General features: G+C 37.7%; 1 protein-coding gene across 1 annotated transcript in view; it reads left to right on the plus strand.

Moving 5' to 3' along the window:
* The window catches only part of KIT (KIT proto-oncogene, receptor tyrosine kinase), an 85,245-nt gene that overhangs the window by 34,689 nt on the left and 37,978 nt on the right, over positions 1–12,578 (plus strand). The window contains exons 3-5 of the mRNA XM_007425332.3: positions 3,689–3,967; positions 4,841–4,977; positions 8,785–8,944. Of these exons, the coding sequence (XP_007425394.1) occupies positions 3,689–3,967; positions 4,841–4,977; positions 8,785–8,944 (576 nt within the window). The remainder of the gene's footprint in view (positions 1–3,688; positions 3,968–4,840; positions 4,978–8,784; positions 8,945–12,578) is intronic.

The raw sequence follows: 12,578 nt of genomic DNA on the forward strand, positions 1-12,578 counted from the left end.
CAATTAAGGAGGGATTAAACATCTGTGAAGTGGAAACATCTTTTCATAGCAATGTACTGAAATGTGAATTTTATTGTGTAGGCTACATTTCTACATAGTTTTGTTTTTGTCTAAACAAACAGAAGGAAACTGAACCTTGTTGGGAATGGTTCCCTTATTTCCCGCCAGCACCTTTAGAGCATGCAGACAAATTAGGATTATTTGAAAAGTGGAAGCAAAATAATTAATTGCTCTGTGTTTGTGCTTGTGCGTGTGCGCATCAGAACCAAACCATTTAATCTGTGATACTGTCCCAGTAGTAGTTAAAAACAGCTCATTGATTTCTAGGAGAGGAAAGGTACAGTTCTACTATTTCTTCTGATCTTTGAGGTTGAGCAACAACCTAAGCCATCCTCTGCTTAAAACCTTTATTGCTGTTGAAATTCAGAAGCTGAAATCGTAGTCATTAATAGATTATTTTAACTTAGTGGGAATTCTTCTCAAAACTTGGACAAGCAGTCATTCAATTTCTCCCATTTTGCTGAAGCAGACAGATTTCTGATCTGAGAACCAAGAGCCCTTCTCAGAACACAAAGAAAACACTGCTCAAGCATTAGATAGAGTTAACATCATGATGTGGGCAGCATTGATAAGACTAATCCTCTGAAAGATGAGGTCTCAGCTTCAAAGCCATCTTTGCTTGTAGCTTCAATGTCTGACAGGAAGAAGCCCTTGTGTGTAGAGCTGTGCATGCAAAGAATTCCATGTGGATTCAGATCCTGCACTATCAGGATGGGAGCTCTTGTGGAAGCCCTCCTTGTGGTGGACATCTCTGCTGAAAGCAAGGATGCGTTTGAGGATCAAAAATCACCAGCTCAATTTAGTGGGAGAGGCTTCATCTTCAGTAGTCCCATGGTGACTTTTAATCCTTTGTCTAATGTCTGAATAAGACTTAAAATTGATTGGACCCAAGAGATTTGCATGAGACCTTTCTGTCTTTACACTTTCAGACTTAAGACTAGGGAGCTGACTTGTTTGTAATGCAGTGCACAGTAGTATTCTGTTGGGTCTTTCTGCTTTGTTAGAATGATGAAAGCAAGCATGGCAGCATTACACTACAAGCACCACCCTTGGGGGCAGGCTGTGGCATTAGGGCACATGCAGAAAAGGGGTGGGGCTTGCATCACAACATTGTAGTGCTGTTTGTATCATTCTCCCCTATATGCTGGCATGTGTGCATTGCATATCTATGTATGGCATAGATACATGATCCCTCTATAACATAAAAACTTACAAGTCAATAACGTTAAGTGAACAATGTCAGGTTCAGCTGGCACTGCACACCTAGGAACTTGCCCAGCCACGCTTTAGTCAATTTCACCGCTCGAGCGCTAGCGCAGAAAGAGGAAATGCGAAACCGCAAGCTAATGAATGGGCCCCCTGGCGCCACTTCACTAATCTGGAGCGGATGCGTTGTGTTAAGCCAGAGGGCCGCGGGCGCTATAGACAAAGGAGAGAGCCGCGGAATTGAGGAAGAGATCAGCGCGCGAGGGGATGCTCCCGGCTGGGCGCGCGACAGAAGCCCCAACGAAGGCAACGACCATGCAACAATCAAAGAAACAAGAGAACTGGGCTGAACCTGCCATTCCAGTAGAAGGGGGGGATTACAGGGGGCAATCTGCAATCTAATTTGTAATATGTAACCTAGCAACGGGGCCCGCGGGGGGATTGAGACAACTATAAAGGAGTAATGTAAATGTACCAAGCCAGTCCTGGCTTTGCTTGTGACTGCTACGTTACGCATGAGTAAACCTCTTTTGTGAACCACAGAGTTTCTCTGTCGAACGGGGCAAACCTTACAAACAAAATATTTTAGAGTCAGACAAAACCATGGAATCCTCTGGTTCTGAGCAGAACATGAATCAGCACCTACAGTCTGTTATTGAGATCAGAGAGCCAGGAAATGATCACAAAGGTAGAATTGGAGTATCCTTGCCTAGAATTCCCATAATTCTCAGCTAGCATGCTCATTGGGTTTTGTGTTGTAATTGAGTACACTGGGAGACATTGGGGTGGAGAAGATGTTCAGAGCTTTCTTCCTAAAGATCTTATCAACCTTTTGATCTTCTCCAACTTAACACCTACAGGTATGCTCAACTACAACACAATCCCAATGAACATGCAGTTATGGGAATTGTAGGGAAGAATGCCCTTAAATATCTTGTAGATTTTCCCCCAAACACTATGCTTATTATATATTGGTGACAGAATAAGAAAAGCCATGCTCTATCATGATTTTTTCCCCTAATTTTTCAGTTAGAAAAGGAAGATGTTTACTAGGATTAATAACTGGTTAAGGATTGTGGGTCTGTATGTATGCAAATGTTTGAATTGCCTATATATTTTTTATGTAAAAAAGAGACATTTCAGCACTGCTGTAATAGTTACACTTAACAAATGCATGTCCCATTAGCACTGCTGAAACAAGTGGGATTCACATTTGCACAATTTATAGAACTGTGGCATTTCAAAGTGCCAAAAGATAATCAGATCTAACCTCAAAGCAGCACCTGGCAGGCTGTTACTTCTTCAACACTGAAGAATGGTTGAAATGGTGTTTTGTGATCTCAATATAAATCAGAGTGTACTATGCTTCACCCTGCAGTGAAGATGCTGTACAGGAAAGGTACCTCCAGATTGTTCAAACTGCAAGTGGTACAGTAGATAAGATAGTAATTACCATTAAACAATTACTTTAGTTCACTTTAAGCTATTTTTCCTTGTTCTATAGCTGTTCCCTCCATGATCACCCCAACTAGAATTCTCCATTCTGTGCTCCTTCTCCTTTTGGTACCCTCTTCTTCATTCAGTTGTCCTCCATTTCTCACTAATATGACCAGCAACCCAAGTCCTGCTCCCTTTCTTCCTTCACTTGTCCAGAATAGAAATGTCTTACAGAATGGAAATAGACATGTCCATGATCATAGAAGACAAATGGCCAGGAAAATTCTGATGCATTCTAGAAGCAAGCTCTGCATTTGGAAGCTCTCAGTAATTGGCTGGAATAAATTCTTTAGCAAAAGAGATCATTTTGAATCTTAATACCCCTAGGCATTTTTTTTTTTTTTTACTGCTTTCCATCTTGGTTGCCCATTGCATTCAGTGGTTTCTTTTGGGGTTTTTTCCCTTTGTTTTTTGAGGAGTCCCACATCCTTGGGACTCAGCTATAAAAATATCCAGGTTGCATGGCTAAGAGAAAGAGGCAAGACTTGCTGGATGAAAGGAGTGGATGGTTGGATGTAACATCATTTAGCTTTTCTAAATTATAATAGCTATCTTTGTTAGAATATTTACTTTCCTAATTTCTCCTCATATGCCAAAGATAAGCTTAGTTATCTCTTCCTTGGAATTGTTTCTGTGTGGGAGATCTTTTCTACAGGATCATAGAGTCAATGAAGAATTTTCAGAAAATTCTCACATCATTTCATTGATTCTCCATATGGAGGAAACGTTAAATATGTACATATAAAAATGTTGCTTCTAATGCAACTATCACTGCATGATGGAAAAACATGAAAATGTACAAAAAACATGTGGATCCAAGTTAGATTTTATTGTTCAAGATGTCACATGAATCTAGATGTGGCTCATTACATCTTTGCAGGAATTACTCTGTTTTAATGTCTTTTTTTTTTAATTTTTATTACAGATCCAAATTTTCTGTTCTTTCATAAGACCACAATATTTGGAAGGGAAGACAGTGATGCTCTTATTGTGTGCCCAGTGACAGATCCAAATGTTTCAAATTTCACTTTGAAAAGATGTAATTCCAAACCTCTGCCTGAGAATATGACATTAGTTCCTGATCCTCAGAAAGGAATCACCATAAAAAATGTACAGAGATCATTTCTAGGTTGTTACTGGTGTGTGGCACAACAAGATGGAATTGAAAAAAAGTCAAAAGATATAACACTTATTGTGAGAGCAGGTAAAATATATATTTATCTGAACTTAAATATATAGTCGTAGTAATAACTACCATTGTATACCATCCCTTTTCTCATACAGCTTGGCAAACAGTATATCTAGTTTACATAAATATCAGGTAATTAGGAAATTGTTTCATGCCAATGAATGTTCTCAGATCCCATCAATGGATGTCAAGGTTGTGAATTGTAGCCATATAAAATGGTAATAGAATGAGTTTCCTAATTGGCCTTCAGTCTTTACAAGAGTAAATACTGGATAGGCTTAACTGTATATGTTACATAGTGCCAATACATGTTTTTATATGTTTACTTTAATGAAAGTACAACTGTGATATGTTCTGATACAGTAATACCTCGGTTCACGAATGCTTCTGTTCACAAACAATTTGGTTCGTGAACAGCAGCATTCGCAAAATTTTGCTTCCATTCACAAACTCCGCATTGGGTGACGAACATGACCCGCGGCCATCTTCCCTGCTCTGACACGTGGTCGTGGCTTCCTCTAGGCGAGATTGTGGTTGCAGATAGACACTTGCTGTGAAGCTTTTTGGTGTCGCCTCAAGCAAGGTTAGTGTTCTCTCTCTTCATACAGTACTGTACTGTACTTTGTTTCGTATTTTTGTGGTTAAAAAAAAATACATATGGTTCAAAATGAATTAACCTTATTTACATTGAACCTTATGGGAAAATCTGATTTGGTTCGCGACCAGAATCATGGAACGAATTAAGTTCGTGAACCGAGGTACCACTGTATTTAAAATATCTTTAGCAAATCTGATACTTTATTGGAAGATTAAGAACTGTTTTTTCCAACCCCCTTTTAGAAGGCTTTTCATGTAATGAAAATAATGGGCATCTGAATTGTTTTTTAGTTCACAAATCCCTGCCATCTATCACTTTATCCAAAATGAGCCAGCTTCTCAAAGAAGGTGAAGAATTTGAAGTTACATGTACAATCAGGGATATAGATAGCACTCTGCAAGCTTATTGGATTTTTCCAGGCAATGCGGTGAGTTCATTATAACCATTAGTCTTTACTATGTACTTGAAAGAATAGTCTTTCTGAAAAATAACACAAGAACACATCTGAGATGTATACACATTAGCTGTGATAAAGTAATATTCATGCAAAGCATTATTTGCTAGAGTAATAGCATTGACAAATTTTGAATGGAGGTGAAAGTAGAACAGCTGCAGAAAGAAAACGTAACACAATAGTGGGAAGTAAGAAATTGAAAAAGAATTTTTGGTTCAATGAAGAAACAAAAGAGGATGAGGATGAGAAAAAGATGCATATAAGAAAACAATTGCTGCAATAAATGATGAGGAAAAAATATAATGTGCATACAGAGCACAAAGATAGTTGCAAAGAATATAGTCCAAGAAGGCAAGGACTGGTCAAGATTAAAAGAGACAGAGAATATGCAGGGACGTTTTGGTGGAAATTAATAATTGTTTTGGAAACAGGAGTCTCTGGCATAATAAGTGGAATTAAATATATAAGTGATGAAATATTTTGCATGAAACAAATGAAGTGCTGGAAGAAATAATATGTTAGAAATTTTTATGTAATGTTAGTGATACATCAAAGAGTAGAATTGAAATAAATGCTATAAATGTTAGCATTCAAGAAAAAATGATAAAAATGTAGTCCCTAACATTGAGACTGCTGAAAAATAGTAAGGGTGCAGGTGGAGATGGTGTAACTGGAGAAGTGTTAAAATTGGGTGTAGTTTACTCATGGAGTGGCTATGACTTGTTTAATGCATATGTGAAGATTGTGGCTGTGCCTGGTGATTGAAAGAATGTTATTTTTGTTTCCCTATATTAAGGGAAAGATAGCAAGAGTGAATTCAAAAACTACAGCAGGATAACTTTCTTAAGTGTGCCTGGGACGATGTTTGGTGGAATTATGATTGAAAAAGTGCAAGAAATGAAAATGAGCAAAATCTCAGAAATGCAAGGGTACAAAACAAAATTTTGCTCATCACCAGGCCATTGGGAAGTGCATGAATATGAGAAAGGAAGTTTACTGTGCATGTGTTAGAGGAAGTATACAATATAGTTAGCAAGCTTGAAATACAGAATGCTTTATGTGAAGATAGAATTGAAAGTTGATTGCTGAATGGGATAAGAGAGGTATATAATGGAAGGAAAGCATGGTTAAGAATAAATGGACTGCATAGTGAATGCTTCAGCATGGAGTATGGTGTAAGACAAGGGTATGTCATGTCCCACACACTGTGTTATGTATTTATAGATAAGGAATTTATGGATATGGAATGTTTGCGGTAACATTAGAAGTGTCTTGGTGGGGATGTGAATGTATGTGTGTAGATTAATATCATGTTGTGAATCCAAATGATAAATGGCAGAAAAGTAGAGCAAAGAGATGAATTTGTGTACCTTGGTAAAATGTTTACCCAGAATGGGAAAATAAATACAGAATGATAGAATGTTTACTAAGATGGGAAAATGGATACAGAAATTTTAAGGTATACACATTCTGGCAAGCATGTGGTCAGTTTCAAGGAATGAATGTCAAAATAAGTGAAAATGGCTGTGTATAGTAGATGGCAGTCTGTCCAATGGTATGGGAGTGAGAGTTGGGTAATGTCAGTAGAAACAAACACGGGTGTGCAGTAAAATAAGAATAGATAAGGTCAAGAATGAATAAATATTGAATGGATGAAAACTGAATATAGAACTGAGTGACCAGTGTGAAAGAAATATGTTGAAAATATATGGAGAATAATTGAGGATTAAATTCCAAAGCAAATTTGCGAAGGAAGAGCAAATGGGTCAAGATTAAGATTGAGAAAGTTGTGGCTGGATGGAGCTGATAAGATCCTCAAAAAAATATGAGAAGTTAAAAAAAAGACAGTGTACGAAGTGGTGCATGGAATATAGTGGAAGCAAGAATGATTTGCAAAATGAAGAAAGTTTGGAGAAGTGTAATGTACATTGCCATAAACTAGTTTTAACTATGCTACCTCATAGCTTTAATTTCATTGGCTTACAATTGCTTACATCTTTTAAGCACTCTGCATAATGTTGTTTATCCTGAAAGGGAATTTCAAGATGGATATACATGCTGGTAGGAATCTGGTTGGGGATAGGTAAGACAGACTTGGCCTTAATGGTTCTGAACTGTTGGATATCTGAAACAACCTTGTGGTGGGGCAGCTAAAACATAGTGTGTGTGTATGTGTATGTTTGTAGTTCTTAATGAAAAGATTTGGTTACCCAAGCCAAACCCAAATCAACCATGAGGCAAGTTGGAGCTGGCTCAAAAGGGAATAAGGCTGCTTGTTGATCTTTTGGCTAAGATCAAGTACATATAAGGAGTTCAGTTCCAATATGGCACCTATTAAAGGCCCACTTTTAATAGCAACCATTCTTGCTACTAAATTAGACTGGATTTGAATTAGACTTGAATCACCTGTAGTTTAAAAATTTGTAGATAGTGAAATTTAACTGTATAGGAAAAATTCCCCAAAGAGTCCAACTAACCTTGCTGAGTACAGCCATTTCAGTCTTAATTGACATCTGTTAATGGCAGTGATTAAAATAAATCACCATCAGCTCATGTGACTAGAAAAAGTCTGGTGTGGTGTTGCAATGCTGGAGAAATTATACAGCCTCAAGGAAATATGTCTTGGATAATATGTCCCTAGAGTCCTACAGGCCACTCTCCACTAATCCACTGGTGCTGGCATAATTCCTGTCTCCTAAGTGCTTATTTATGGGCCGATCCGAAGTCACCTATTCTGAAGGTAAAGCAGATCTCCATAGTATATGGCCCATACAGAGCCTACATCTGGGACTTCTGAAACAGTTCCAATATCATTTTAAATATTTCATTCAAAAATCCATCTTCAATTGGGAGTTTCCTTTTAGCTTTGTTTAAAACTAAATTTGCTTTAGCACATGTTAATAAAAAGCTATCAGACTATTTGGGTAGAGTTGAAATTTGCATTGTGTAAAAACAGTAGCATTATGGGGAACAGCCTGCTAAATTGGAAATGATTAAAACAATCTTGAAATCTAGAAGACATGTACAGCAGTAGGTTGGTAACATTCAGGTTCCCTGCTAAATGCAGTTAGGAAGTCAAAAGTTTAGTTTGTAAATAGATATTCCAACTCAATAGGATCTTTCCTTCCTTGCATAGAACATTCTTCTTTTGTTACCCCCACAGCAGGGGTCATTGGTCTATGCTAACTTTTCAAAAAATCACAGTTGCTTGACAGCTGTGTTTTTTGACCAGGAATCCCATGAGTCTTAACTCTGGAATCCCTTCAGTGTTACCTCAGTAACACTGTAGGAGCTACTGGGCTTTCTCTGTGCTTCTCTAATACTACTTATTAACAATTATAAGAAACCTACATACCAGTTTTAAGAAACAGACATCCTGCCCCCCAACCCTATGATGACTTCCATGTTGCAAAGTTTATTTGGAAAGAACCTTATGATACTGAATGTTTTAAGGACAAATTTCATTCTGAGTTTAAGACCACCAAATACCAAAAATACAGGATCTAAAGCAAGGCAAGGAGAGTAAGAACAATTCTAGAAAGGGGGTGTCTTCATTTTTTCATTCTTCCCCCCTCCCACTCCACCAAAGAGAGCTTTAAGAATAGTTGTTTTCTATGGAGAGGTTCCAGTGACAGGTTTGTCATGATGGCTTATTATTCTGGTTTTAAGTTATGAATATTAATATGGTGAAGTTATAATTACATCTATTTTTAATTTATTTGAGAATGATGCTATGTACACTGTATCTTAGATGTTAATTTTCCCCTCCCTTGCCGACAGATTCTTTCCAGCAAAAGCAAGAATATGCGTGATTATGAATATGAACGAAAATTAACGCTGAGCATCCGTTCAGTGGGAGTTAATGATTCTGGAGCATTCACGTGCCAAGGAACCAATGCTTTTGGAACATCCAATGTCACTATAACCTTGAAAGTAATAGGTAAATAGTAATATTGCAGGCATATATAATGCCATGATTAGGACAAAAGCTATATACGTTGTTGGAATGTATGTTGGAATGTACGTTACAGTATGTTTTTAACTCTACCCCTCCCAGTTCCTGTTTTGCAATATAGATAGATTTCTTTGTAAAAACAAAGTCCATGTCAAAAAATCATATTTATTTTATTTCAGATTTCAAATTTGTCACTGCCCATGTCACTGCAGAGTAACTCTGCATATCCTTGAGTTTGTATACATATGTAATCATACAGTAGTAATAGTCATATTTCCATGGTGCCATCATTGTTCATGAATTATAACTCTTGTGACAATACCATTTACATACACATTCACAATTTCCCAGGTGAATATATATGTAAATGGAATCGTCACAAGAGTTGACTTGATCATATTGGCCAGGATTCTGACTTCCAAATGTTTTCAATTGCCATTGTTACAAACCTTTGCTGTTTTCTGTGTTGGGGACCGGTGGAAATTCACGTCCCAAATTTCTGCATATAGGTGATTCTATTTATCTTCCCATAGGATCAGTACCAAAGATCAGATTTTCATTGATAAGCCATCCTAAGAGCTTTTCAAGTTGAAAAATGGGATATAAATCATATAAATAAATAAATGCCCCCCTGCTGAGTGTTAGTTGTTTGCTTCTACTTAAACAGTTGTGTGAGTTATATGTAACTCTGCATAATAATTCAGAATGAAATTGCACAGTTTGCATGTATATAAAAAGTGTCCTGTTTAAATCATAAGAAAGACAGGCTGGTTCCTCAACATTTGGAATGTGAGGATTTGTGGATGGTGCAATTCCAAAGTTAATAGTCTTAGCTTGTAGGGTTAATAGTCTTAGCTTGTATTTTGATAGCAGGATCTGTCAGGTTCAGCCTCAGAATCACATAAGAGTGTCCAGAAATCAGCTCAGCTTCTTTATTAGCTTGCACCTAATAGACAGAATCTCACCAGACTAACTCTAATTCCCCAACGAGAGCAACTATAACCATCAAGCCCTTAGGAAATGGCCAGTCTCTTCCTCCTTACTTTCACACAATCCAGCTGGGGGCTGAGGAGATACTTGGAATGTCACTCCCCCTCCCTGTAACCTTGAAGCTCGATACCAGAATGTTCCCCACTCATGCCTTCCATCACAGGATCCCAACATCATGCACATCTTTCAGATGAAATCTGTTCTGGAGGATGTAAAGTACGAATTGGGATTGAAGACGTAACTGCACATAAAAGATCTCCCTAACCTTTAGCATATGTTTCTACAGTCAGTGAAGGAGCCAAATACGTGCTTAATTAGAGTCAAACTGGTACCATATTGTAGAACTGGACTAGGCTCAAACATCATGGAAAAGTGTACAGTGGGACTGACATGTCCCCATGCAAAGCTACTAAGACGTGCTCCTAACTCTACCTATCTGAAGAATTTGGTCCATAAAGAATGTACTCCTTTAGCTGAAGTCCCTTTGAAGATTCCAGAATGAAGTGGCTTTGAGCAATTGCCTTTTTATTTCTCTTTGCCCTTAGCTTTAACTTTAAGCCTTACCTTCATGTTGTGTGAAAATCCATGCTATTGCTAGCCTTATGGATATGTCAGAAACAGACTTGGCAGACCAAAAATAGAGAGTCTGATTGTAAATGGGATAAATGCATCCCATTAGTCTGCTGGCAGAATAGGGCTCTGGGTGGTGGGTCTGTATTTTGGCACATTACATATTTTTCTCCATTGGATATACCCTGTAGTATGATACCTGGGAAGCACGGAGATTCAAAATGTACTTTCCTTTTACAGAAAGGGGACCAACTTGAATGGGACACTGTAAACATACAGTAAGTTGTTGATATAGACACAGAGATACGATGAGGTGTATTTACTATCCCGGGCTTTGGCATGCAAATTATATTGTGTAAAGTAGTCCCTCTAATTGTGTTAGAAACATACTGTGTCTTCTGTGAAATTCTGAAAGTTTGCTGTTATTTATCTGATCATGGGGTGCAGTCAGGAAGGTCTTCATCTCAAACCCACCTTGAGGTGAATGTGACCTGTGTCAGAACAATAGGTTGTGTGAAGAAATTCCTGCTTGGTGTTTGTTTATGAATGTGTTCATGTTTATAACATTGTGTTTCCACAACACAAGAAGGTGCTCTGTGACATAGTTTAAAATAGAGATAGTCTTATTAAAAATAAATAAAACTGTAGTTCAGAGGAGCCCAGCCTGAGGATCCAAAATGTGTAGTCCCATGGGACCCAGAGTCCCTCCAAAAGTTGTCATTAAATTGTGTTTTTTAATGTGACTGAAGGGGAAATATATAAAATACCTGGAAAGAAATCTTGCTAGTAATATTTAAACAGAAATTAAATTAAATGTAGTTTTTAGGTTGTGCAGAGAATTGGATTTGAAAGGCGAAATGTGATTAGGAGCCTGTGGGGGGTTGCATATAGCCCCAGTCATGAACACCTGAAAGTAGCTGTTCCTTTTCCTGGGTTCAAGTGGCTGCCTTCTGCTTGGTCTAGGAATTCCCAACAGATGCTATGTGTGCACCTAATCACATTTTGCCCTTCAAATCCAGACCTTGGCACATACGTAGTAGTTTTTTGTCTGGTTCTGCCTTCTCTTTGAAGCATGGCTATTGATCTATTCCTCAAAAACCTCATGTGATCCTTGAATAATAATAATAATAATAGTAATAAAAGTAATAGAAACTATATGATGCTGGCTAAAGGACAAGGTATAGATGGTTAGTAGTCAAATGGGTGCAGTATACTGCCTCTAGTATCAAATGTTGCTGAGGACTAATTTTTTGAGAAGACAAGAAAGAAGGAGCTATAGTTTATAAAGCTTATAAACATATGGTGGCCACTGTGAAAAAAGTACTTTTCTCATGTACTTTCAGAATGTTAAGCATATGAAATAAAGCCTCATCTGATAATTGAGCAGAAAGGAACCTGTGGGAGAAGCTGCTCCCTAAATTATACTGGACTGTGCCCAAAGAGTCCATTTTAGTGTGAAAGGTTTGATTTCCAGAGCTCACTGAAAAGCTTGATCCATTGTGTCTTGCACACCCTCTGCCAGGAGCCATCAGAGGTGCTTACACTCTGCTGTTTATTAACATGCTTTCCTGAAAAGCCACCCCAGAGTGCTAGATTGCTGTGACACATAGTACTTTTTAAATATTAAAATTACCATAAGTGCTAAACTGATTAGGAGCATATTCATGTACTGTAATTAGCAGGAGTATTCTGAACATGTCTTTATCTGTAATTGGCAAAAAGGAGTTTTTTCTCCCCCCCCCCTTGCTCTGCTGCTTAGATGCTATTATTTTACATAGGAAATGAATAAAATCTAGATGTCATCTTGCAGAATTTCTTGATGATGGAGATATTCCATCACACTGAATTCATTATCAGTGGTTATTATGGGCACATTTCCAGAAATACAAAGGAATGTATCATTTTTAAAAACCTTCTTTGGTTTATTTTTTCTTAGGAGAAATTCAGGATGTTACTGTCTATTTTATTGTGATCCCCTTGAATGTAGATCAGCCTATGAGCTTTAACTCTGTATGCTTCAAGGCTGGTAGCTAAAACAAGGAGATACTTTCAGAGTGGT

This window comes from Python bivittatus, unplaced genomic scaffold, assembly GCF_059951505.1.
Source record: "Python bivittatus isolate LINGU-HERP-01145 unplaced genomic scaffold, Pbiv_v1 ctg000070_np1212, whole genome shotgun sequence".
In the NCBI taxonomy this organism is placed as follows: Eukaryota; Metazoa; Chordata; class Lepidosauria; order Squamata; family Pythonidae; genus Python; species Python bivittatus.